General features: G+C 40.9%; 3 protein-coding genes across 6 annotated transcripts in view; 2 read left to right on the forward strand and 1 right to left on the reverse strand.

Annotated features, from left to right (window-relative positions):
- Positions 1–693: 693 nt before the first annotated feature.
- LOC105695232 (nucleoporin SEH1-A) lies at positions 694–4776 on the forward strand. 3 transcript variants are annotated; one of them, XM_012416602.2, is made up of 6 exons: positions 694–908; positions 1203–1359; positions 1451–1712; positions 1797–2030; positions 2098–2385; positions 3226–4773. In XM_012416602.2, exons 1-6 carry the CDS (start codon positions 798–800, stop codon positions 3398–3400), a joined length of 1227 nt encoding a protein of 408 aa, XP_012272025.1. In that variant the 5' UTR covers positions 694–797; the 3' UTR covers positions 3401–4773. The 3 variants fall into 3 exon arrangements, with proteins under 3 accessions (XP_012272025.1, XP_023289328.1, XP_012272026.1); XM_012416603.2 differs by lacking the exon at positions 694–908 and adding an exon at positions 1014–1130 and having other exon boundaries at positions 3226–4776; XM_023433560.1 differs by lacking the exon at positions 3226–4773 and having other exon boundaries at positions 2098–2954.
- Positions 4777–5663: 887 nt separating this feature from the next.
- LOC105695237 (testis-expressed protein 47) lies at positions 5664–9873 on the forward strand. Of its 2 annotated transcripts, XM_023433558.1 has the most exons (10): positions 5664–5790; positions 5884–6020; positions 6101–6166; positions 6329–6430; positions 6500–6610; positions 6672–6830; positions 6924–7092; positions 8398–8560; positions 9405–9535; positions 9653–9873. In XM_023433558.1, exons 2-8 carry the CDS (start codon positions 5955–5957, stop codon positions 8469–8471), a joined length of 747 nt encoding a protein of 248 aa, XP_023289326.1. In that variant the 5' UTR covers positions 5664–5790; positions 5884–5954; the 3' UTR covers positions 8472–8560; positions 9405–9535; positions 9653–9873. The 2 variants fall into 2 exon arrangements, with proteins under 2 accessions (XP_023289326.1, XP_023289327.1); XM_023433559.1 differs by lacking the exon at positions 5664–5790 and having other exon boundaries at positions 5991–6020; positions 6302–6430.
- Positions 9874–9999: 126 nt separating this feature from the next.
- The window catches only part of LOC105695207 (neural cell adhesion molecule 2), a 51279-nt gene continuing 34040 nt past the window's right edge, over positions 10000–27238 (reverse strand). The window contains exons 5-12 of the mRNA XM_012416561.2: positions 17257–17408; positions 16426–16570; positions 16211–16341; positions 15106–15265; positions 14559–14852; positions 12771–13079; positions 11161–11351; positions 10000–10795 (exon numbers count right to left, since the gene is read on the reverse strand). Of these exons, the coding sequence (XP_012271984.2) occupies positions 10517–10795; positions 11161–11351; positions 12771–13079; positions 14559–14852; positions 15106–15265; positions 16211–16341; positions 16426–16570; positions 17257–17408 (1661 nt within the window). The 3' untranslated portion in view covers positions 10000–10516. The remainder of the gene's footprint in view (positions 10796–11160; positions 11352–12770; positions 13080–14558; positions 14853–15105; positions 15266–16210; positions 16342–16425; positions 16571–17256; positions 17409–27238) is intronic.

The raw sequence follows: 27238 nt of genomic DNA on the forward strand, positions 1-27238 counted from the left end.
CGCATACCAAACGCATCCGTCCATACAACGCACCACTCGCATACCATACTCATCCGTCCATACAACGCTCGCCGCAGAGTACAGGGTAAGTCGCCGNGGTTTAACCGTGGGTTAAAACTGGGTTTAACCATAGGTTAAAACTGGGGCTAACCGTTAGATTTAACCTTAGGTTAAAACTGGGGTTAAACCAGTTACGGTGGAAGCAGGTAAGCCGATGTTTACCCTTCGGAAGACCAAAGGGTAATGATTCTCTGAGCGCGCGCTCGGCCTTATATAGAGTCCCCGACCCCGGCATGCGCATGCGCAGTCCCTTATCACACCTTTGTATATTCCAATTTTGGAATTTCTTTATAATAACGGAATTTCATGGCTACGGAACCCTTTTTTAGGGTCTTTATACTCACGTTATAAAATTTCAAACGATTAGGTACACCTAGTTTTGTGAAAAATTTCGTGAGCCGTCAACGGCTACTGGTAGATGACACCGCCATCGCGAATACGCGAGCCCCTACCAGAAATTCGTTGCGCCGCCCTTGGGGGCAAAAAATGGTGAAAGGTAACGTACGACACCAGAGGGCAGCACAGGATGCGATCGCGCGAACTTGCCCGTGAGCAATCTCCCAAATCAACTCTGTTTGACATACGTATGTAATTGTGTATATTTGGCGCGAAACTCTACCGAGTTTCCTGATTTGGAGCACGCTGAATCTTACGAGCTGTATACTTCTTGCATTTAAAGAGCTGAAAGTCGCGCAGTAGAATTTAGTAGAATTAAAATTATTGTGGTCGCGTATAAAATGTTCGAAGCACATAGTATTAATGCAGAACATAAAGATTTAATTCATGACATTGCTTACGATTTTTATGGAAAACGTATGGCAACTTGTTCCAGTGATCAATTTGTCAAGGTATAGTTCATAAAATATTTGTATTTACATGTTAATTATGGAATCAATGTTAAATATCAATTATTAGTGTAAATGCGAATAATACTTACAATTTAATTTAGGAAGTCGATGACTTAACATCGTGAATGTCGACTTTTGGTGGTGCAGTTTTAGACTGCAATGATGTTCCAACGTTATACCAATTTAAAAATAAAATGCATGCAGCTATATATTCATGTATATGTTAGTAGAAGTTAGGGCAAGGGTAGCATTTATTGTGTTAAAGCATTGTTTCTGATTACAAATATGTTAAAGGTTTGGGATGAAGACGAACATGAAAATTGGCATTTGACAGCATCATGGAAATCTCACAGCGGATCAGTGTGGAAAGTAACATGGGCACATCCTGAATTTGGACAGGTGCTTGCGACTTGTTCCTTCGATAGAACAGCAGCTGTATGGGAGGAAATTAGTATGTTAATTTTATGAATTCATTTTTTAATAGATCATGGATAGAAATAGATACTAGGGAAGTTGTTATTTTATCTCAATTCGATTAACAGTTGGAGAAGGCTCAGGGCCTGGAGAACGAGGAATGCGGCATTGGGTTCGCCGAGCAAACTTAGTTGATTCACGGACATCTGTAACTGACGTAAAATTTGCACCTAAGACTTTGGGTCTTTTACTAGCAACGTGCAGTGCGGATGGAGTTATTAGAATATATGAAGCTCCTGATGTAATGAATTTAAGTCAATGGACTCTACAGCACGATATTAGTTGTAAACTTCCTTGCAGTTGTTTGACATGGAATCCATCGTTATCAAGGTAATGATATTCTTTAAAACAAACTTGTAATTCAAGAAAGTAATGACAAAGTATTGAAATTTAATACATTTTATTGGTTTGCAGGTTACATCCACCTATGTTGGCAGTTGGAAGTGATGATTCGAATACCTCAACTGGTGGTAAAGTGTTTATTTATGAGTATTCTGAAAACAGCAGACGTTGGACTAAAACTGAAACATTATCTAATATTGTGGATGCGGTTCATGATATTGCATTTGCTCCTAATTTGGGGCGAAGTTTTCATACATTAGCTGTAGCTACGAAAGATGTGCGAATTATAACGTTAAAACCAATACAGTAGGTACAACTGATTAAATCATTAAAGAGTTGTTATCGTATTACTGTAACCATTTAATTCTTATAGGGATACAGTTCAAAGTGGCTTATCCCGTTTTGAAATAACGACAGCTGCTCAGTTTGATGACCATTACTGTACAGTATGGCGTGTGTGTTGGAATATAATGGGAACGATCCTAGCCAGTTCAGGAGATGATGGTTGTGTCCGATTATGGAAAGACAATTATATTAATAATTGGAAGTGTGTTGCAGTTTTAAAGGGGGATGGTACTTCGGCTCAAAGTGCCGAAACGCCTTTGTTAGCGACACCTCCAAACCATTCCATTGGATCTCAACAACCACTTTCGACCACCAGGTACTACAAATTGGGTTCCATCAGTCACCCAAATCAAGTACCATGGCACTAGATTGTTAAAAAACACTCAAAACTTGCTCAGAGTATTTAATGTGTGATTGTAATATGTCATCGATCGATTTTTGATAAGTTCTTACAGAATGTGTACATTGAATATTTCCGTGCCAAAATAATGAATAAATTTGTTTATTTTGATACTTTGAAGTGCTTGTCTATGACAAGTTGTTTTTGCACAGAGAAATAAACACATTAAATATTCTGATTATTCGTTTGTATCTACTTCATGTACAGTATTTCCTTATTTTTCTTTAATCCCAATAATTGTGCAGACGTCTGTATTACATTACTTATGGAATAATTTGGTAATAGACATGCCAACGATTAATTTCTCTATCTTTCGTTTTGAAAGATGAAGTCTTGTTTAGATATATATATGATTCAGCCGAGACAGTACGTTACTGTACAAATGCAAACATGATTGGTAAAGTTGTAATTGTTGCCAAATTGTACAATTGAGATTTTTGAATTTGTAATCTATTTTATACTAAATAAATACTATTCTTAATATAGTCAAGTATCTTTTTATTTTTTCCTTATCTTTCCGGTAGGATCATTCAAAATTTAATTAAAAGTGAACGGTAAGAAGCTTATTTGATGATAATAAATATTGAATAATCTATTAATGTGTTAATCGTCAAATTTGTTATGCGTCTAAGATGAATTCAAGTGAAAGTTGCCTGTTTATTTATTTGTCGTGCTCATGTACTATTTTGTTACCAGTATCATACTGCTTAACGTGTCAATTAAACAAAGGGTATAATAAAAATTTATGAATTTCAGGACAGTAACTATTACAACAGTTAACACAGAGAAACCTACACCAACTATCATCGCTAATAAATGGCAACCACCAGTTACAAAAGGCCGTTTTAGTAAGTCTGTATGGTTGGGAAATCCAGGTGAACCATCACCTCCTCCACCTCCTATTTTAGACAGAGCAAAATTGAAAAAATAAATATACAGTGATTCGCTCAACATGTATATAAATATACCATAGCATTCAACAACACAATGCACTGCAGTACAAATATTTTTCAGCAATAATTTATTAAAGTAACAGCATTTCTGAAAATGACGCAAAGACCGCATTAAGTTATATATTTAAAAAATGAATATCAAATAGAAATTTACATTGTATTTTGAAATACGCAACTACTAAGTTTCATTTTAAGACTATTTACGAGTGACATATCGTTTCTTAAAAATCTAATTTTAATTAGATTTCACCATTTTATTTACACGCAATTTAAAGAAAAGCGTTTTCCTTAGATAACAAAATATTCAGTATTATAGAGTAGTGAGATCTAGTATTTTTTTTTTATTTTGTACGGTATCTAGTTATTATTATAACATATATTTAAAACCCACCTGTTCTAGGACGTAAGCGCTGCTATCGAGAGTAACATTATTTGTTTATAAGGTTTAAATATTTTACTTGTGGCGATAAATTATGCGGAATATATTACGTTAGAAAAACGCTGTAATGATAAGACGCAATACATTAAATGTACTTATGATGAATTCGCGCATGTTTAAAATTAATTATAACACAAGTTAAGATTATCGTAAAATGCGTGACATTTGGCATCAATGATATTCGATAAATAATCAGAGAATTGGTATTACTTCCAAATGATTTGTGTTTCTATCAGCTGCTTTCATTCACACATTCTTTCATGTAAACATGGATGCAATGGTTTAACTTTTTGTTTCTTCGATAGCCCAATCCGAATAGTTGGTTTATGATCATTTAACTTATTCTCCTTGTTTCTTTGTTTCTCATATGTACTCTCTAAAAATGAAAACTGCAATTGCATTAACGTAACACTGTAAAGGGATTGATAATTAATATTTAGTGACAAGTATATTTTACCGTTGATAAAGTTCCAGTTAAACATTTTAGTATTCTCTTGTTGAGCGTTAATTGCGTGCTTCTTTCGTTTCTCGTGATTTACGATGGAGGTTATACTCAGATTTCTTTTTAAATCTGTTACGTTATCTATTTCAACATCATCAATCAATGATTTACATGTTTTAGATGATAATTGTGGGTATAGAGATGGAAATTCTGAATGACATGTTATTGGCTTGTCCAACTTGTATCTATTTAGGTCAACTTCAAGGTATAACGCTTGTATTTTGCGTTTTCTTGAAATTTTATTCACAATCGGGATTTCGTTGCTCAAAAAGAATTGTAGGCACTCGCAAGAGTGCCATAACATTTGATGTCGGGTCGGTGTTTGTTGATCGGTTCCCTTTCCATTTTTAGAGTCATTTATTGGAGATAAAGTTAGAGTATCAGTCGACCTCGATAAAGGCTCTGGTTCCCGTATCATTTTTGAATTCATTTGTGATAACTCTTCAACCGAAGTAGTACCTTCAGTGTATGATGACAATTCAGGGCAACCTAAACAATATATTGCATTAAAAAATCATAATGATTAAAAAACACAAAGCAGTGGATAGATTTATTTAACGTGGATGTAACGAGTTGATAGTTTTGGTATGTAATCATTTTAGCGGTAGTAATAGTATTTAGTTCTTAACGTCAATATTAAATAGGAAAAGTATTAAACAGAATATTCTTGAAAGATATGTAAGTTATTTGATTTCAGTAGATAATGGGATGGTGATTGAAATTATTACCTTTGCCGAGATTCTCAGAACAAGATACTTCTGGCATTGACGTTGTATGAATGTCTTTTCCATTAAGTCCAATATGCTCCGATTGCAAATCATTAGCATTAGAGACATAGTACGTGGTACTGAATAAGTTTCTCCTTTTGTAATCGATAACATTTGTATTTTCCTTACAAACCTTGTAATCGAAAACGTATCCAAAACTTTTGTGAGTTTTTGCTCCTACCGCGCTACACCTGTTGCCAGTTTCCCAGTCTGAATGGTACTTTTTCAAATTTAAGTTATTTTCATTACGATCATTTAAGGTTTCCTTAATATTTTCGCTGTTATTCATCATGATGTTTTTGACGCTTCCTAAAAGCTGTATATTATACACTTGTAATTTTAAAAGAGAAACTAATACCGAAGGTACACCGCGTCTGCGTCCGTTATTTTTTAAATAACTCCCGCTTGAATCATTCACGTGTCACGTGACATTTGTACTGCGCGAGCATTATTTCCCTTGGAGCTGATGTCGTGATTGGGTAATTCCAATGGCGCCGTTTAGTTCGCCAATGGCTATGCAGTAATCTTGACATGTGATTGAATACACCGTGGGAGGTTAGAGCCAATTGAAACAACTTAAACAAATGACTTGTTTTTAACAACTGAAATTAATTTAACGGTTCATCAATTCGTTCAATCGATTATTGACTGGTTAGATTGGTAAGCAGATTTTCAGATCAGTTAAATGACGGTTTCATGACGTTTTGTTTACCAAACCTAGGACTAATATATTTGACTTTCAATTATATGCAGCACAAATTATTAATTATTAAAGGCTGTTATTAAATCGGAATTTCCGTCTTGCTGAGGTTCTTTGAAGTGAAATGGATGAACCAGTAAGAAAAAATTTGTTACATGTCGTCAAACGGAATCTGCGGGCCGCTGGTCGGGTGAGTATTATTCCGCAATTCATATTTTTAATACTTTTAATACAATTGCTTCGATTGAAATGCCCATTACTATCGTTTAGACACAATTTATGACGAGGCTAGTTTATATTGGCGAATACAAGTGTTCCAGTGAAGTTTTGCGAAAGGTAAAGTCGCACCTTGCTAATTCCGGTTTTTGTTTTTTCTTCATTTTCGAAGACAGTGTATTTAATTTTTTTTTTGTTAAATCTTGTTTAGATTTTAAATTTACATTTTGTTTAACCGTTGGCATGTTTACTCAGGACTTTAAAAATTGTTAATCATTGTAGAAGATGGACAGTGTGATTTATAAATTAACCACAGAACAAAACAATGTTAATATAACAGGAATGTTGCTTATGTATCCCAACTGTTTCATTTGTTTAGTGGAGGTAAATGTTTTAAATAGGTTTTTTGTGAGAAGTAATGCATTGAATCACATGTAAGAATTTATTGCTCAGACGTATGAAGAAATCATATTCAGGTACTTAAAAGAAGTATTTGAAGACAAAGAATTTGAAATAAATTTTGGAACAGTAATTCATCTTCCTGTATATTACCACGCTCATCAAGTGAGTATGTACAAAGTATTTCTGTCGTCTTCTTATAAATATTAGTTTCTATGTATTTTAGAGATTTTTTACGGGATGGTTTACGACGTTCACAAAACCACCAACACTTTTAGATAAATTGGATGCTTCGGGAATCGATGAATTACAAAAACAAATGTCTAATTGTGTGTCCAAAGTGTATAACTTGTGCGAGTATATTGTTGATACACGCGAAAGAAATGTAAGTTGTATTGTACATTAACATTGACGTTTCAGATGGTTTATTAAAATCGAATTAAATACTTATTAATGGAAATATTTAATTTCTGCATAGCAAGTGAATACCGAAGAAATTTTGAATCGCGTCGGAGAGCTTGTTCCTCAGTACCTTCCTGAAAGTACCGTACTCGAATTCTTACTCAAATCTAAAGCTCCTGTGCTGACTGATATTCGAGAGTACTTAAAATGCTACACCGCTGTTCCATTCATATCTTTCTATAATGGTAAATGAAATTTAAGTTACTTGTTTTGCAAGTTAGTTTTAAAATGTATTATTCATGCAGTGGTATTCATTTCTTAACTCCAGTTTAGGAGTGTCAGTAAAATCCTTACTGCCATGAAAGAGCTTAAAATGTTTGGATCGTTGAATAAAAACGATTATTTATTTCAGAATATTTACAATATCAAAAAAACTTTGTATGTTGGATTACATGAAATTCGAGTTGAATCACGCTAAACTAGATACACAAATTTGAATGTCTCTAGCGAAAGTGGCCGTTCGGCTTCAGATTTTACAATGTAAAGATAGGCAATACATAGATGAATCGGCGCTTCTGTATATTATTAGTCTAAGGATTCCCCAATATCGGTCGAGTCCTACCACATTTTTTTCTTCTTTGCCTAGTAATCGTCCAGTCACTCGGTATTAGTATCGATCAGTCTAGTAATAAATTTAGCATTTATAAGGTATTAACAAAACAAATATCATCGCTTCGTTTTCGTTGAGTGCATATTCAAAATTATAAGTCACTCCGATAAGATGCATTTCCAGAGGTATAGAAATGTTCGTAGAGTGTGTGACAAATTAGACGATGCATCATTATGATACAAGATTATAAAATTTCGTAAAGTCACGTTCTTGGTACAATGGAATAACAAAATTCACAGTGTTATCGAGATGTATTCGTTTCACGTATAAATAGACACTGTTTTTAAACATGGAGTGACTTCTAATATATTTGGCTCTATAATACTATTAACAATAAAATCAGTAGAAAGGGGCAGTATGTAACAATCAGGATAAGTGGTCTTATGCAGATAATATCCGCATTCAATGTTCTTGTAGATAATCAACTTGATGTATGATTATGACTTTACAATTAAGAGATATCACGAGACGCAACATTTACATCATAAAAAGTATTATTCGTACATGTAATTGTTTTTCGGGGGTTTACTAAAACGACGCGAGGGTGCTGCTTTGAAATCCCGAGAGAAATAAGAAGAAAAAGAAAGTCCACAAAAGTTCTTTACAAAATGTTCCAAAAATCGTGCCTTTGATGTTCTATTCTTTATTGAATGACTTTCTTCTATTTTTTCTACTGGGTCTGTTATAAATAATTCATTATATATGATAATTGCTGTTTCGATAGACGAAAGATCAGGTGTGGATACTAAAGTTTCACGAATAAAAATAAGAAATTGTGTTTCTTTTGTAAACCTTGAATATCTAGGTGGATTTACAATGCCCTAGCATTTTCAAATTGGTCTGTTTAATCATATCTAAATTTGAGGGTTGATTTTTGCAGATAAAATTTGGCCAGCACCAGGTGATTTAATGCCTCGGGACGTATTCAGCGTGCAAGCACCTCGTAAAAATTAAAGGGCACCTGAACAGAGCCAGTGGCAGCAATAATGAAATGTACAAATGCTATCAACAATGTGGCCCTATCTCGATTGGCAGTCGCGAACGTAAGTACTCCGAAACACGTAGAACAGGGATTAAAATTACCTGGGTACTTAATTTGACAACACTTAGTTTAAGGGATATAATGGCCCATGAAAATAGCAATCTATCTTTAGTAAGTTATTGTATAACGTATATATATATATTTATTTATATTTATATATATATATATGGTATATAATATGAATCTACAGCATAGCCCTGTAGTCGCTTCAATTTACAAACTCGCGCAAAGTGATTGAAATTGACTCCAACTCGAATCTGAATAACATGGGTTCCAGTAGCGGTGAAGTCGAGGATGGTTTTGATTTCGAAAAGAAAAGGTAGGAGTTGATAGATGCGAGGGTGGCCTGGTGAGAATTACTCTATTATTACAGCTGAGTATCCACACGTAGTATCCAACGAAAGTTTAGATTGAATCTTGGCAGTCCGAGTTTGATTCGCGTTGAGTTAAGTCAAGAGGAAGGAGGCTTGTGGGCCCTCCAGCCCGGTATCCACTTCTTAAAATATCGTAACAGCGTAATAGCCCTCTCTTAATCAGCGTTCGTTCTCTCCCGTTTTCCCATTATTAATTTCGATAATACTAAGTTGTGTGCTCACATCAATTCCATCAATGGCAATGAGTAACAATCTCTTTTTTAAAGATAAATATTAAGATCTTTTGAATGTTCAGCCTAACACTAGTAAACGGAGAATACACCTATGTACGAGAGTAGAAATTCCTAACTTTTCCTTCGTTTACTTTGATAGCTCGTAGAAACACGTACTCGTCCCCTAGAATATTACATTATCATCTGGCTTAGTTAACGTAACCTACGCTTATTTGTAAAACGGATCTCTCGTTTTTAGGATCCAAGAGAGCAGTCGCACGCGGCTTTCCGGAAATGAAGGAAAATCCCTCACGGTTCCAGTTTTCCCTTTCTCGCGCGTCCACTCTATTGCGGGAAATTTCCTGGAAGGCGTGAAATCAAAGAAACAAGGTAACGAACATTAACAAAACGAGTTTGTTTCACATAGCGTTCGTTAGTGTCGCAGACAAACGCAATAATTCTACTCGCGAATGAAACTGCTCGCTGACGATCGTCCTTTTTCCGCAGATTTTCCGCCTAAGGGAAGAGAACGTCCACGTCGTTTCGTGAACGTCGAGACCGAGGAAAGCGATCCGCAGACTTTGATTAGCTCCCCAAAACCGCAAAAGACTGGAATTTTCAAAACAACGTTAACGTTCGGAGAGGACCACTCGAAGACGGTTTGCTTTATACACTGTACAGCCACAGATAATGCTTGGAATAAAATCTCGAATGTCGCCTACCAAAAAGCAACGAGCTCGTCGCGCTAACGCACGAATTACGCGATTCGGTGGAAATTTGAACGATATGTCTCGCTGCCATCGCTTCGTATCAGCGCAGCTTCCACTAGTTTGCTCTTGTTCCCACATATTCGCATTTAATTTAACCTCCGCAACAACGTATTCGATCGGTGTACCTTTTATAATCTGGTCATTACACGCGTATATACACAAACACTCCCACGTATGTATATACATATACATTCAAATACCGCGTCCTTACGTCGACTACGAATTTTACAATATGTAGTAAAAGTGGGATGAGTGGTATGCGTATATGTATATATATATATTATATATTATTCTATAGCTGATCTGTATAAAATATTCTCATATCCAGGGATATTTACAGTACACACGCAGGGTCCACTTGTACACGTGCACACAGTTTATACGTAGATTGTTCACATTTACATATACATTAAGTGTAGCTTCAAAGTCTCCTTCAATATAAAAGGGCACTTGATTGAACATATAGAGACGTAATCTGCTGTCTTGGGTCTGAAATCATTCGCTAAAACGGAAACGAGAGGCTCGCCTTGGTAGGGCTATCGTGAAATTAACATCTCTTAGACTTGTCGGTGCGCCTCGAGGCGCGCTCCCGGGTTTGGCGTCACACCGAGCTCTCGCGTTTCGTCGTCACCAAAGGCGTCCCCGTTGCGACTTCCTTCTGAGACTGGATGCAACACTGGCCAGGACCTCTGGCCTCCACTTCCTTCGGCAACATGGAACCACCGGGGCAAGTCCTGCTCTCTACACCCAAGCCGGCGTACAACACCGGCGGACTCATGTTCATACTCATCGTCATCGACTGAACACTTTGATTCGACCAATTCTGCCTGGGCAGGGTGCACATGCCGCTCTCGTACACCTGGCTCACCATTGGCTGAAACTTTTCACGTTAAAGTGCTTTACTTCTCTCATATACTGATTTTATAACGCTGTCCACCGAACTACCCAGGAGATTCGACCGAAGGAGATGAATCACGGCGAAATCTGTTATTTTCGAGATTATAAAGAAAAGCGAATACGTGGATAAGTGGGGGAAGTTGTCGAGGATGTTTCCTCGAGGGAAACGAGGTAGCCGATCTGTTAGAAAATATCCTTTTTAAGGTATTATTCATTGCGGATAAGGAGTTACCGAATTTAAGGCGATGCGACAGTGGCATCTGCGGGGTCGATTGTTTGTAATATTTTTCTGCGAACTGGGCAAACCGAATGGCTTTAAATGACCGTAATGATGCGATGTGAACTTACGTTTTTGTGTTTCGACGACAAGTTTGAGAGCTCTCGAAGGGGCATGCCATTACGAATGGTGCAATAACCGACGTAACTGCCATGACCACTAACTGTGGTAACTGTTGGATGTTCCAACAGACTTCTCGATGGGGATGTCTCTATTGTCGAGACCAGACGCCTCTTTCTGAGGTATTCCGACGGTTCGTCACCTGAAGATAGACACACCGATTACAGAGAAATGTTACCGCTGTACCGAGAAATAATTAACCGTGGTAGACATTAATTACATTAGGTGTTTCTTGATATTCTATAAAAATTAGGAATTTATTTAGAAGGTAGAAGCAGTCGTTTCTTTCATTACATCAGTGTGATCGAAATTGTCTCTTTGTATCTATTGTAAAACGCGTTTTTGTAAAACGACAGAGAAATTTCGTTTCACAATAAATAACCGTGGTAGACATTAATTACATTAGGTGTTTCTTGATATTCTATAAAAATTAGGAATTTATTTAGAAGGTAGAAGCAGTCGTTTCTCTCATTACATCAGTGTGATCGAAATTGTCTCTTTGTATCTATTGTAAAACGCGTTTTTGTAAAACGACAGAGAAATTTCGTTTCACAATAAATAACCGTGGTACACATTAATTACATTAGGTGTTTCTTGATATTCTATAAAAATTAGGAATTTATTTAGAAGGTAGAAGCAGTCGTTTCTCTCATTACATCAGTGTGATCGAAATTGTCTCTTTGTATCTATTGTAAAACGCGTTTTTGTAAAACGACAGAGAAATTTCGTTTCACAANCAGAGTGTTCTAAATGGTCGTAAAATTGTCCTGACCCTTTCGATTCTCATATCAGAGCCTTCGATAATTGTATATTGATCAAAATATGAGAGCTCGACGCCATTTTGATTCTGGTCTGGTCTGAGTTAAATAATTTCTTTGAAAGATCCAAATTTTCAATGTGTCAGGACAATTCTTAGCTGATCAGGAGTGATGTGTCAAAGTTTTGGACAGTTTGGCCTATACCCTTAAAAAAAAAGTGTTAGTATTCGAATCGACTGATTTGAAGGATGTTTCACTTCACCTTAAAACTATGTATAATATTCTTTCATCAGTTAGATGCTAGATTGACCGATTGAATTAATTCCGTAAGCTGACTACCGATGGTAGTCCATAAAGCAAGAGCGATCAAGAACGATGTATGGGAAAAGAGAGGTACTATGTCGCAGATTACAAGAATGACGAATACTCGATTCCTTCAATCTTTCTCCATACTTTCACGAATTTGTTCAAAGAAGAAGCAGGAAAAAGTTCGGCTAGAATATTCCCAAGGGCTGATGGAGAGTTAGGAGTGGCCTAAAAAATATAGTTGCCCGCGACAAGGTGTACAAAGTGAATGATTCAAGTGCGGGTTAATGTAAATCCTCCACGGGGAATATCGAACGATTCTTTGGATGGGGCAGTTTCCTCCGTACCCTAATAAATTATAGACTTCCTCGTGCCAAGACCGGATGCCCAAGGCTGGACGTAAAAACTTGAAAGATTCAGGTCTCCCTTGCATTTCCGTCGTTATAAATCACAGGGCTGGCCCTGTAATTCGTTTACCAAGGTAATCATATATTTACCTGATTCTGACGTCAACTGCTTTTCGGGCAGCCTCCATGTTCCTGCCTGGACCACCATGGCCTCGCTTCTGCCCTTATCATTGTACGCATAGATGCACGCCTGATAAAGTGCACCAGATTCCAGATGAACCACGTTGAACCGCGGCACCGGCGATGTCAAATTTGCTTTCAAATCCTGGGTGTTGCTCTCTCTGACTTCCAGGAGAAAGGATTGCTGTAATCCTCCATTGAAGCCTTCGGAGCATTGCACGGAAAACGAGTTCGTTGAGGTGTTCGAGGTCGTGCAATTGTGCACCATGTCGGGACGACCTGGACATTGAAATCGCATTGATGTCGGTAGAAAAGGAAAGTCTCCGAGAATTCCGTCTAAATCGGGTTGGCTTTATTGCGGGCGAAAGTACGTCCTTAAAGCACTGTAAAGGTGCAAGCGGACAATAATGTAATTCACGAATCGGTTTTCGATTAAAACGAGGTACTCGTAATACGTAGTACTTTGATTAACCGAGGAGCCTTTTCTTATTTTCTTCTTTGGATTATTTTTACTTGGAAGAAAATTCTAATTTTAATTACTCGAAAGATAGTGGAGGAAGAAATTATTTGGGTAGAGGTAGTCGGTATTATGTTTCCTATTAATCCAGAAATTTATAAGGAAGTATATCTTTTTTTCTCGCGCCATAAACCTTAACGAGGGCAGAAGATAATTGTCAAGTTAAACGAAACCCTGTATACAGGAATCAGTTCCTATCTTGCTCAATGAACTCGTCGTGAGTTCAAATTAGTTTTACATTTTCTTCGTTAAAGAGGAGCCGTCGTTTAGTGCGAGAGGGTACTTCGGTACATGAAAATCAATGCTTCTGCATCTGTGCATCCCTTGACGAAGACGATGTCGTTGATAACCAATTTAACGGCGATCCGAAGCTCGAAGCCGGACAAATACTCGCGGAAAAGTTCATTGAAAGGAAGCTCCTACAAGTTCAGTTTAATCGATGGCGAATGAAAGAGGATTTTAAGGAAATGAAAATTGTTATAAGGCTTCCGCCATGGTGCTTAATTATCGGTAAAGGTAATGTCCCCTGGCCCTATAGCATTACGTGATGTCGCTCTTTATCTTAAAATTAAACGATGGATTCATTCGTGAGGGACTAATTAACGCAATTAACTAAATTACATATACCGAACCAGTGCACGTAAAGTTCGCGTGACAAATTAAAATTCGTTTCTCCTCGTTTTTTTAAATTCGCCTCGACTATATATCGTTTCTATTTCCCTGACTATTCAGGTGTAAGTAATTTTTAACCTTTCTTGAAATACTGTATATTCAATTGAGGTATTACTTCTGCTCTCGTTTCTTTAACATTATTTAATAACTTGTAATTTGATAAAAAATGGTCATAAGCGAAATTAATTCTGCTACTCTTATTTCTGTTACAGTGTATCTGGATAATTGTGCACTGCAGGGTATATATATAGCGAAAGAGGATGCAGAGAAGCATTATGTTAATTAAGATCCGCTGAGCTCTTATCAACCACGTCCAGTAGATCTAGGGAAGGATGTGACAAGATTTTGGTGTCCGTTCCGGTATCTCGAGCCAATATTGCACTTTATATCGTGTACGTCGTGTCCTTACGCATCGATTTTCCAGACACAACACTTTAAGGCGAGTTCGAGGCACGACTCCGTAACATTGGGGAATCTTGGCTCGAGTCCACCGAGAGGAAAATTGACTTAGGACTTTTGGCAATCAAGCGGTTCGTTTCGATCGATCCCTTCGATTGGCCGTGCCATACCTGCAGGGATGATGTGGTATACACAAGGAACTCGCTGATGACCGATGCGATTGGTTGCCCAACAAAGGAGAGTCCCGTAATCGAGTTCGGTCATCGGAGTGTAAGACACCACAGAGGATGTTCCCACTCGCGCGATGTGTCCGGAAGCGACGTCGATGCTTTCCGCGGAATTGTTGAAAGTCCACCGGAATTCAACCTCGGGAGGATTTGCATCCACCTGACAGGATATGTTGGCCTTCTCCTGCTTGGCCACGCCGTGCACCCTCGTCTGATTCGGCTTACAAGTTGGAGCAACTGTAAGAGCGATAAGGAAATTGTAAGAAGAAGAAGAAGTAAGTGAGACAAGTTAAACTGGTTCCAGAAAATGGCCCGTTTTAAGGACGCCCTTAAATTCGGAATGGCAGGTTTACAGGTGGGAACCGATCGAGCGGGTGACAAATGGAATTGGGGAGTCTATTTCGCTCTCTCTTTTTCAGCCAGTGGATCGATAATTGAGAGAATTCGAAATTACGGACACGGAGGGGCTCTCCTTTTACAAAGTACTCACACATTACGTTCAAGTAAAACGGGGAGCTTTCGCCGTCACCTTCGCTGTTGTACCCGACGCAGGTGTAATTGCCGGCACTTTTCCTTACGACGCCCTGCAGCACTAGGCTTTGATTGCTGATAATGATGCCCTGAGCTATATTGTGATGTAGCGTTTTTCTCTGGAAGTAGCAAAGGTATCAACCACCCACTCGAAGATTCTTCATTTCGTTTAATTTACATAAATTTTAATCCTCTCTCAAATCGATATGGAATCATCAGTTACGAGCAAACGTGGAAAAAGTAGGTGGAAGGGTAACGTCCAGGAAACGTGTTCAATTGGTGCAAACGAAATTAATCTATCTCGCTGGTGAGCAGATATTCCATATCGTCAGTACCTTAAGGTGAAGTGAAACATCTTTCAAATCAGTCGATTTGACAACACTTTTTTTTAAGGGTAAACTGTCTAAAACTTTGACACATCACTCCTGATCAGCTAAGAATTGTCCTGACACATTAAAAATTTGGATCTTTCAAAAAAATTTTTTAACTCACTCCAGACCAGAACCAAAATGGCGTCGAGCTCTCATATTTTGATCAATATACAATTATCGAAGGCTCTGATATGAGAATCTAAAGGGTCAGGACGATTTTACGACAATTTAGAACACTCTGGTAATCGATAAACTCGCATTTGAACGGGATAAAGGCAAAAAAAGTGTTGTATGCGCTTCTTTGCTAAAACGATGGTAATACGAGGTCTCGGAGTGAAAATTTAATTGACCTGGAAATCACAGATGGCGCAGGGGGTCCCTCCGCAGTCAATTAGGGCCCAGAAGGCATGAATCCAGAGGATTTCTGGAGTTTTACTTCGATTTCTTCATAATTATTGTACGAAGACGACAGGTGGAATATGCCATTTGGTACAATGCACAATATAATTCGACCCAGCTGTCAATATAAAAACCAACGTCGGCAACGTAGGCATTTAGAAAAATCGTCTTTATCGACGTTGATCAATCGACGTTCCTCGACGTGTTTCACTTCACCTTAACTTTGACAAACGCGATTGTTCGTTAATCTTTAGACCGCAGATATTTAAAAGACAATTTTGTCAAGATTTATACCTGATGGCGCCATTCAACCTTGTAAACCGGGGGTTCGGCACGGATCAGACAGTCGAAATAGACGTCGGTTCCTTCGCGTATCGCGTTTGGGTTCAGCGACGTGCCCAGCTGGATCCGCGTTTCCGGCACGTCTGAAAGGTAATTGCAAGCGACACTTAAGTATCGACTTCTCGTCGACCCGGCGAGTAAAGAGTTACTCTTTCGGCAAGACTCACATTGAATCTCTAATATCCAGCCGTCCTCGAGAGGACCCGTGCCCATGATCGGATTCTCGGCGCGACACGATAAATGTCTCCCGGCGTCCGCCTTGGTCGCCATGAATGATAAAACGCTCGTAGTGGTATTACCGTCGCTTGATATCTGAAATATGACGTCGAAAGCCGTAAAAACGAGGGAAAAACGTCGCGCGCCGGCTTCGATCGTTGTATAAAACTTAACGTGGTTGCCCTAGTCCGACCTATACCTCGTTACTTCCTAAAATCTGAAACGTCGTCAAAAACCAACAAGGAGTGACAAAAAAAAGAATAAGCCGCGAATCGACACAAGAGGTCGGCGCATATAAGTCCCCAAAAAATAATTAATATGTATTCCCGAACCGGAGGCGATGATTCCTTCTCTTATCTTGGTCTCTTTTCCAGCCGCGGCCACTCGCGAAATGGCAATTTCCTCGCTCTACCGGCTGCGAGAGCTTATAACTTGGGTTTTAGCCGATCCGAATTATGGAAGCTTCGGTGGCGTCACGTTTCGCGACGTCGGGGTGGAAATCGACGATATCGAATCGCCAGTTCGGAGGGGATTTCCACGATTCCCAGGGAGCCAGACGAGGAGGATAATCGTTCCTTCCCTTCGACCTCCCCGGCGGGGCCGCCATCTTGAAGGAGCTCCGGCCCGATTCGACGTCCAGGTGGATGCGATGCCCGAGTGCGGATCCACGTACAAAAGTGCTCGTAAAATCCGGAGAACGACCCCGAGATGGTTCCCGAGGTAAGCGTACGCATCCCGGGTAAATGATAGGTAAACATCGGTAAATTTTCAAGATAACTCACCGTCTCTTTCGAGCCGTCCAGACGTTGGCCGTTTTGCGACCAAGTGACCACCGCTGGCGGCCGGGAACCGGAAGTCGTGCACAGAAGATCGTATCGCTTCCCGGCGGACAGCGGCTGATTTGCGCCGATTATATTCACCTCCAGGGGGCTGACTACGGAACGAAAGAATCAGATCTTAGATATCGAGGAATAAGGCCAATGGGTTCGGACACGGATCCTCGTGCTGCGCCTTTACGTGCCGGATATTTTCCAGGGGTTTAAGGGCCTTTAAAAGACTCCCCAAGAGAGGGAGAATGACGTTGGGCTAATACCTGAAGGAGATGCGAAACCCCAGGTGCGGACCCCTGTCGAGAATGGTAATAAAATGCGGGACAAGAAAATTCGAGCTCTTTTGGGCAAGGAGATAAAGGGGGGTCCGGAACTCTCTTTGATATACGGGAACTTTCTGGGGCAGGGGGCACTCCTTTTCTCCGGTCCTCTGAAATTACCCTGGCAATTTCCCTCTTAACATGTTTATTACATTTATCACATATTTTTAAACCCTCGTAAATTCTCGATTTAGTCGGGGATGTAATTTCACCCCCTTTTTACAGAAACACCCCTTTACCGAAATTCTTCGGAACTATCCCGACGACCGCTACCTTGGAATTTGGTACAGGCATTATTGCGGGTATTCCTAATCTATAATGGCAATTGTTTATATCGGAAGCCTGTACTTTACCTCCCGGAACCGCCGCTTTGGAACACATCACGGGGGTGGCTAGACACGTGTCGCCCTTGTAAATAATCGAGTCGGGGCGCGAAACATTGTCCATGGACCAGGACGAAGAATTACGGTATTTTCTTGGTAATCATATAGAGGTCGTAAAAAATTTACACCCCCGGCAAAGAGGCGTTTCAAGCCCGATAGTGTCGTTGAACCACCGTAAACGCGGAACGGAGAAAAAGCGGAAGCGTCGGGGGAAAACGAATAAAGCAGGGGCGGCTGCGGGCGTATCGCCCCGACGTTGATACACTTGGCCCTCGCAATATGCTAAACGGCCCCGCGAATCGACGTTGATAAATTCCGTTGGTTATAAAACGATATGTCATTGTCGCTCCTTCGCCGTTGGCTGGACGAGGGAATCGAGTTATATCCGAAAACTGCGAGTTCCCTCGCGAGGCGCGTCATCCCCCATGATGGCGTTACGATCCGCGTCCAACGCGAAGGGGATATGTGTTGCACCTGTATGCGCTTAGGTGCACGCCTATGTGCACCGACGTACATCCGCGTGTTTATATTCCCGCCTATACTAGGACGTACTTCAAATATCACGAATATTGTTAGCCCCATAAACGTTGACTGTCGCGAATATTGCGACCCCAGCGGGGCGTCTCCGTAGGCCCTGCGAATGGTATCGCCGAATTATGCCAAGAGATGATATTGGCTAGCAGGTACTCGCGATGCAATTCCAAATGCGAAATGCACTGGATATGTACCGATCTCGAAACCTCCCCTGTACTTGTATCGGGATAAGGTGCTCGGGAAAGAGCGCCTTGCGGAAAATCGAAAGGGGATGAAAGTTTGATTAGGTACCGCGGTCTTCGGGGTTTATGAATCGAATTGCAATAACAAGGAAGGTACCTGAGGTGTTCCCCTCGGATTTTCTTCATTTTTAAATATGTTATAGAGGATTAAAATCTAAAGGACCCGTGTTTTTTTCTTATCGGCGGATAAACACTTTTAGGGGGTGAAATCAGGCTTCAAGGTTGGCCGTGCAAGGGGGTGAGTTGGCTGTTTCATATAGAAGCACTCGATCGATTTTCATGAAACAACCGTCAAAATGTAGGGAATGAAGAATTATGAAACATGCATTTGGAATTTTTCGAAAAAATTCATTTTTAAGGGGTGAGCCACCCCTTTGAATACTTCTTTTACCCCTTACGCGAGCAGTAATTGTTCTATCCAAATGAAACTATTTTTGTATTGTTCTGGTCTATAAGTTAACCAAGTTTCATTTGGATAGAGCAATTACTGATCGCGTAAGGGGTAAAAGAAGTATTCAAAGGGGTGGCTCACCCCATAAAAATGAATTTTTTAGAAAAATTCCAAATGCATGTTTCATAATTCTTCATTCCCTACATTTTGGCGGTTGTTTCATGAAAATCGGTCGAGTGCTTCTACATGAAACAGCCAACTCACCCCCTTGCACGGCAAACCTTGAAGCCTGATTTCACCCCCTAAAAGTGTTTATCCGCCGATAAAAAAAAAACACGGGTCCCTTAGATTTTAGTCCTCTATAACAAATTTAAAAATGAACAAAATCAGAGGGGGACACCTCAGGTACCTTCCTTGTAAGAGGAAGTACTGGGGAGTGGATTGTGACGGAGGGGTTGTAATGCAACGTGTTATCCATGATTGGTTGTAATGGTATTCAGGCTGGTTCGGTCCTCGAAATGCCGTATAATGGGATGAATTTTTGGTTATGCATCTACGTCGTGAATGGAAAAGTGTTTGCTAATTATACTGTGGGATTTATGAGTTTATATCGGTTCAATGAAACTCCGGGAATACGGGGTATATTTGGTGAAGGAGCTCGGGAAGGGAAATGTAATGGGAAAATCGAAATGGGATGAAACTCTGCATTTTGGACCTAAATGTTCCCTGCGCGTTTTGAGGAGGGATGAAGCGTTTCGCGTATTTCGATATCCATCCGGCGTGTATATATATATCGTTATAAATAGATACTGACGGCTGCAATACTGCAAAGATACCATCCGGATATCCGTCTATCCGAATTAAATCAGTAGTAACGATTCGTATCCAGATATCCGAAAATCCGGATCATGCAAATGCCCGGATCAAATTTCCAACATTACTTTCGAGCTCGGATATTCGGATATCAGTTTTAGGAAGCGGTCGATTTAAGGTGAAGTGAAACATCCTTCAAATCAGTCGATTCGAACACAACACTTTTTTTTAAGGGTATTAGACCAAACTGTCCAAAACTTTGACACATCACTCCTGATCAGCTAAGAATTGTCCTGACACATTCAAAATTTGGATCTTTCAAAGAAATTTTTTAACTCGGTCCAGACCAGAACCAAAATGGCGTCGAGCTCTCATATTTCGATCAATATACTATTATCGAAGGCTCTGATATGAGAATCGAAAGGGTCAGGACAATTTTACGACAATTTAGAACACTCTGGTAATCGATAAACTCGCATTTGAACGGGATAAAGGCAAAAAAAGTGTTGTATGCGCTTCTTTGCTAAAACGATGGTAATACGAGGTCTCGGAGTGAAAATTTAATTGACCTGGAAATCACAGATGGCGCAGGGGGTCCCTCCGCAGTCAATTAGGGCCCAGAAGGCATGAATCCAGAGGATTTCTGGAGTTTTACTTCGATTTCTTCATAATTATTGTACGAAGACGACAGGTGGAATATGCCATTTGGTACAATACCCAATATAATTCGACACAGCTGTCAATATAAAAACGAACGTCGGCAACGTAGGCATTTAGAAAAATCGTCTTTATCGACGTTGATCAAGTTCCTCGATGTGTTTCACTTCACCTTAACTTGAAGATTTCCCGCAGTTTGACTGATGATATTTTTATTGTTCATTCGCGAGACTCGGGGATATTCCCTTTGGTATCAAATATCACTCCTGGGATATCCGAATGTGGGAGATAGGAAATAGTTGCCCGAGAATGTTTCGGGGATTTTTGATCTAGGGAGGAATGTCGAGATATCGTTCGATTCCACAATACTGGTCGCCAAAGCCGTCGTTCAGTCGCAATCGAGAAACGTTCATTTCATATTTCATCCTAAGAGTAATTTTGGAGGAAGTTTGTGCTCGAAGTTCGGCATTCGGTGGCACATACGCGATTCAAATGTTGGGAATACTTTTCGGACCGCAACTGTCGAATATGGCGAATATTGGAAATGCTAGGAGCATACCTAGCCGAGGTACGCGAATGGTATCGTCGAATTATACGGAGAGTTGAAAGTCGATCGTGACCGCGGCGATAGTGGAATCGAATATTACAAAAATTCTAATGCAATGTGTCCTTACGCACCCACACGTACACCTGGGACCCGATTCTCGAGTCCATACGGAGTCCATTTTTCGCATGCGAATAAATTCCCCAAAAAAATCACGCATCCTTGCGAAGTCTATCGATAAATATTTAAAACTCGCATGCAAACCTGTCAATATCGCCTGCGATAGTTGATAATATCGTCCACGTGGTCGCGTGCACGTAAACTCAGAAATTCCCTCAGAAATAAATAATCAGTTAATATCGACTAAATCGTAATTTACCCATGGGAATGATTTAATCGAACCATCGTGTTTAAATTAATGTGGAATCGATATTCATTTACTTTGAACAGAATCCTATTGAAATTATCGAATTAAATAACATTTCCTAATTAATGTTACAGACAACCGAATGGTGCTGTCATGGGTTGCGGCTCAGAAATTTAAATTAAATGTCACTTAATTGGGTGAGCAAATTTCCTTAGGCTTTGTCGTAATTAACCTAAGCTTGTTTGAAGTAATTAAAGTTCAGCCGAAGCTTTCCCGATATTATGGGAATTTTTTCTTACACTTTGGAGAAAATCCCAGCTCAGCCTAATAATTGCTGCAGGTAACATTCAATCACTAAATCGACTCAGGGTTTATCTAACGTTAGGACGTGCCGCGCGAGCAATTTTAGACTTTTGCGTCTACTCGAATTGCGTTCAATCGAGCGTATAATAAAATATTTGGCAGCTCTTTAAGCAGGACAAACTCAAGGATTTAATCCGCCCTGCTAAACTTGGCAGACGTGAATAAATTATGGCAAATGAGAATCCATTTACGAGGACGCTCCGACGATATTAATCGAACTTTACGTTTTCGATGCCTTAACATTAATTGTAGCGGATAACGTATTATTAATATATCAAATATAATCACGACATGCGTATCAAAACTCGTTGGAATAATTGGCTTGTCTACCTTAACAAATAATCCCCGAAACGTTGCAGGCGAGAATGTCGAAAATCCGCACGCAAACAGTTTCCGTCAATTCCATGATTTTATCACGGATAGTCTTATCACGGGTAATCTCGCATTTGAAGGAGGGTCACTTCAAAGTCTCTCATATCTACTTCGGCATAGAGTCGCATTTTCGAAGCATTCTGCCGGAAAAGAGGCCCTCACCGCAAAGTGGACAAGGAGAGCCCTGACCTAGGTTTCTTCCTCATTTCGTTGAGTACCTACGTGACACATGTCGAAAAATAATTCCAAAAGAAATTCCAGCCGCGCTTCCCGCGAGGCGGAAAGTTTTTTATTGGACGGCCCGGCAAGGGCTTGAAATATTACGAGGTCGGGCTAAAGCTGCGACCGTCGGAAATCGCGAATATGACGAATATCGCGAATACCTGGAGCGTGCTCAGAAGGGGTACGAGAATGGCATCGACGAATTATGCGACGCGTCGGTATCGGCGTTGTTAAAGGTGGATATTAAAAATATTTCAGAATAAATTACGCCTATCGACAGATTTAGGAATAAACGTGAATTAATATCCAACGTCCCATAAAACGAGATTATTTTATCAATTGTCTGGATTTATTATTCCCCAAAGTGGTCATAAACAAAATTTGCCTATACATACTATATAGACGGACCTCCGTCACAAGTCATGGGACGCTTGTTTATTTTAATTAATATCATCTATATCAATAAATGGACGCAGCCAATCGAGTCGATGTTGCCGATTTTTGTAAATTGTTGATAACCGTTCTTTTCGCCATGAGGGAGTATTTTTTTAATCGAAGGGTCGAAATTCCAGGAGCGGCCACGTGAAATCGCGAATCCGACGAGTATCGCGAACGTGGCCCAACCGAGTGCGAATGGCAGCGTCGAATTATGCGAACAGTCGGTATTGGCGGGGCCAGGGTGACCGACGGGAGGGGGTGGGATATTAAAAAAATTCTAATACAATGCGCGCCGGCGAAATGAAAATCACGAGTGAGTCGCGTGCATGCATAATGCCGGCAAGGGGCGGACAAAGCATGGGGGGCGAGGGGTGGTCGGGAGGTGGCCCGGGGGTGGCGCACCCCGAAACGAAGCGAACGGAACTCGACGGCCCTCGAGGCATCGATCGCCCTCCGCGTCGACGCTCGTCGACGTTCGTCGGGGCTCGTCGACGCTATTAATAGGCGCGTCGGCCGAGCGTCCGAGAAAAATCGGCGTCGCGGGACCCCCGGCTCCGAAGCCCCCTCACCCCCGGGTCGGACCCCCGCGAAGGAGGCGCCGGTCGTCGACGCCATTTGCCGTCTCCTCCGCGTCCTGGAACTGGAACTTCCTGAAAGAGCACTTCGACTCGAGTGGCCTCTCTTTCGCCCCCGGATAAGAAGTCGCGAGGCTTCGGCCACAGGGAAATTGGATGAAAAAAGGTGTCACGGAGTGGGGTGGACGGCAGGGGATCGGGCGCCCTCCTTCGGGAAGGGATGGCCGGGTAGGGAGCGGGCGGCCGGTGGGTGGTGGGTGGGCGGTGGGTGGCGAGAGAATGGAAGCGGGCGGGGTGGCCGCGGTAAGATCGGCCGACATTTATCCCGCTCGACCTACTCGATAGGGACGGGAGGAGTTCTCGAGGAAATGATCAATTCTCCGATGGAAATTATCCTCTTTTCCCCCTGAGATCGATTAATCGGAAAATCGCATTGTTGCGGGCGGTTATATCGGCCGGCCGATATTGGGACGCGCAAGTGGGCAAGGATGTACTCTTCCACCCGGTCGTATCGCTCCTGGCGGAACATTCGACGGCTCTAGTTTTTGCATAACCTGAACATAATTCTTACAACCCAGCTACAGAGGTCTAATAAAAAAATAATGGTTGACGATCCGTGAATACAGTTCCTCGTTCGTAATCGTTCATAAACGACCACTAATTGGAATTCTAATTTCAACGGGTCGGGATAACGTCTAGGGCGATCGGATCTTTAACCGACCATTTAATTCGACTGCGATATCGTTCAATTAACACTAGGTTTACGGGACCCGTCAATTTGACGGAATTCAAACTTCAAAAAGAAATACCGAAAAAACCATAGCATCAATTTTAACCATTTTTGTATCGTAAATTAATCATTTCATCCAAAGAATTTGTACACGCAATTATTTTTTCCTAAGCCTTCTAATTATTAAAATCTGTATGTAGTATACCTATCTCTACGAAACCCGTCAAATTGACGGACTAGCTAATTTCATAAACAATCCATATATATTTGCTTCGTTGCAGGGAGTGTAAGGCGAAGATGAGAGTGAAAGTTTGCATTGAAAGTGGAGAAATAGAAGGATCTTCGGATAGTGAAGAGGAAAACTTCTTGAAAGGGTGTCGTAGCAAGAAAAGGATGCGCATTCTTTCTAGTTCCGACTCCGAGGATGAGAGGACGAGCATTCCAATCATTTCCGTGATAATTTTTAAAAAAGGACTACTTATTAATAATTTATTTAAACGTAAAGCCTAGTGTTATTTAATACAGATTTAATTTGAATAAATCGATTTTTTAAAGAAAATCCGTGTTTTCGTTTACCCGTCAATGTGACGGGTGCTCGTAGAAACAGGTATATAAAAAACGCCCGTAAACCTAGTGTTAACGCCTATCGTCGATGCCTTTACAAGAGGAAAAACACTTTCCGAGGGTCCGATCGATTCCATCAATCGGCGGGGAATAATCGTCTAATCTAAAGACTAGATTGAACGCTGATGAGTCGCTACCTCGATAAGCCGATTCAGCGTGGCGATCGGTACGAAATGTTCGCGAGGGGAGTTTTCGTCCTCGAGCGGGAGCACCCCTATCAATCGCGAGGCGATCGGCGTCGTTCCTTATCAGAGAAAGAAATGGCAGGCAGGGAAGAAGACGCCGATACCCGGTGAGAGAGCCAGAGAGGGACGAGTCCGAAATTGCTCGGGATTTGGCCGATTGAATTGCAAAGCGAATGAAAACGCTCGGAACGAGGCCGGCCGAGAAGGCGAGTTCGAGCCGGGGGGCTTTGGGGAATTTCCTTGGGGAAATTCGGGGGTGGCGGTCTCGGTGAGATGACGGAAGGTGGCCGTCGAGATTTCCACGAGTCTCCTTTCGTTCGGGACAGGCATACGCGAATTGCCGTTTTCCTTCCTCGGTCCAGTCCCGATCGCTAATCGTCCGTGAGAACGATTTCGTATGCAGTGGCGGGTGGAGGGTAGACGGCACGACCAACGGGTAATTGATCGGCGGGATCCAATTTCCTTCGGATAATGAAATTCAGAGTTTCCCTACGTAGGCCAGGAGGCCAAGGGGATGGGGTAAGGTGCACCTTTCGACGCGTCTTCGATCGACGCATTCGTGGATGCAAGCTACTTCGATGTATCATATTCTGGGCAATGAAAAAGGAGTACGGTAACGCAAGGTCGATAATAAAAAAAGAAAAAAAAGACAGGGGTGCAGCATAGCCTTAGGGCTATGCTGCATATATTAACGTGGAACTACGTTTGGGTGATACAAGAAATGAAATGTGCTCGTGGGTGTTATCACTTATGATAAAGACGGTCATTCGTACACGGCGAACGTATGACGATGACGCGAGAAGTATTTGCATTTTTTAGTGACATTCAATTTCCTAATGTACTCTTAATACTTGGCTGTAAATTACCGGAAAGTACGGAGTTCTACGTGAAAAATGGAAGCCAGCGAATGTAATGCACCGAACACCAAAGGATGCAGGATCGAATTTAAAGTGAAGTGAAACATCCTTCAAATCAGTCGATTTGAATACAACACTTTTTTTTAAGGGTATTAGGCCAAACTGTCCAAAACTTTGACACATCACTCCTGATCAGCTAAGAATTGTCCTGACACATAAAAAATTTGGATCTTTCAAAGAAATTTTTTAACTCGGTCCAGACCAGAACCGAAATGGCGTCGAGCTCTCATATTTTCATCAATATACAATTATCGAAGGCTCTGATATGAGAATCGAAAGGGTCAGGGCAATTTTACGAGAATTTAGAACACTCTGGTAATCGATAAACTCGCATTTGAACGGGATAAAGGCAAAAAAAGTGTTGTATGCGCTTCTTTGCTAAAACGATGGTAATACGAGGTCTCGGAGTGAAAATTTAATTGACCTGGAAATCACAGATGGCGCAGGGGGTCCCTCCGCAGTCAATTAGGGCCCAGAAGGCACGAATCCAGAGGATTTCTGGAGTTTTACTTCGATTTCTTCATAATTATTGTACGAAAACGACAGGTGGAATATGCCATTTGGTACAATACACAATATAATTCGACCCAGCTGTCAATATAAAAACGAACGTCGGCAACGTAGGCATTTAGAAAAATCGTCTTTATCGACGTTGATCAAGTTCCTCGACGTGTTTCACTTCACCTTAAGAAATGACAATTCTGCTCATTCCCGAATATCATCTCCGCTCGAGCGATAAATAATATTGTGCCGCGATAAATCCTCGACTTCCTGAATATTTCGTAGGAGGGGAACGGGGAGGGAACGCGTGGGAAGCTGTTGACCGTTCCGGGAGATTATGTCTATCCGAAAGATCGCTCCTCCCGAAGGGTCTTTTTCTTTCCGACGGGGAAATATTTTTCTAACGGGATGAGCCGAGGACTCGGGGCCGCATAAAAAATATAAAGCTCCAGGTGACGAGGGGAAAATGTCTCGAAGGCTCGGGGAGGTTGACAAATCGTGACGTCAGCCTCGATTTCGGCGAAACGTCGCCCCCGTTTCGGGGGAAAGAAGGTTTCCGGGACGGGGCTGTCACGAGAGGGAACTCATATACCGGGGTTGCTTAGCGCGTCAGTTTTCCAAGGTCTCCCCTAAAAGCTACTCCAAATTTCTAAGGGTTATCCCCCAGAGTTTTACTACTCGGGATATTCAACACTCGGTAGTCTAACCGAGACGGTAATTCCAATTCCAGATTTCATTTTCGACCAGCTTTCTTTT

The sequence above is a fragment of the Orussus abietinus genome, unplaced genomic scaffold (genome assembly GCF_000612105.2).
Source record: "Orussus abietinus isolate OABI.00-Male unplaced genomic scaffold, Oabi_2.0 scaffold81, whole genome shotgun sequence".
NCBI classification, from domain to species: Eukaryota; Metazoa; Arthropoda; class Insecta; order Hymenoptera; family Orussidae; genus Orussus; species Orussus abietinus.

What these genes read in the sequence shown, in the direction of transcription:
- LOC105695232 (XM_012416602.2), top strand. Translation starts at nt 798, where the DNA reads ATGTTCGAAGCACATAGTATTAATGCAGAACATAAAGATTTAATTCAT. An exon ending in TGGAATCCATCGTTATCAAG is followed by an intron (nt 1,713 to 1,796) that starts GTAATGATATTC and finishes ATTGGTTTGCAG; the next exon opens with GTTACATCCACCTATGTTGG. An exon ending in ATAACGTTAAAACCAATACA is followed by an intron (nt 2,031 to 2,097) that starts GTAGGTACAACT and finishes TAATTCTTATAG; the next exon opens with GGATACAGTTCAAAGTGGCT.
- LOC105695237 (XM_023433558.1), top strand. Translation starts at nt 5,955, where the DNA reads ATGGATGAACCAGTAAGAAAAAATTTGTTACATGTCGTCAAACGGAAT. An exon ending in ATCTGCGGGCCGCTGGTCGG is followed by an intron (nt 6,021 to 6,100) that starts GTGAGTATTATT and finishes ACTATCGTTTAG; the next exon opens with ACACAATTTATGACGAGGCT. An exon ending in TATATTACCACGCTCATCAA is followed by an intron (nt 6,611 to 6,671) that starts GTGAGTATGTAC and finishes TATGTATTTTAG; the next exon opens with AGATTTTTTACGGGATGGTT.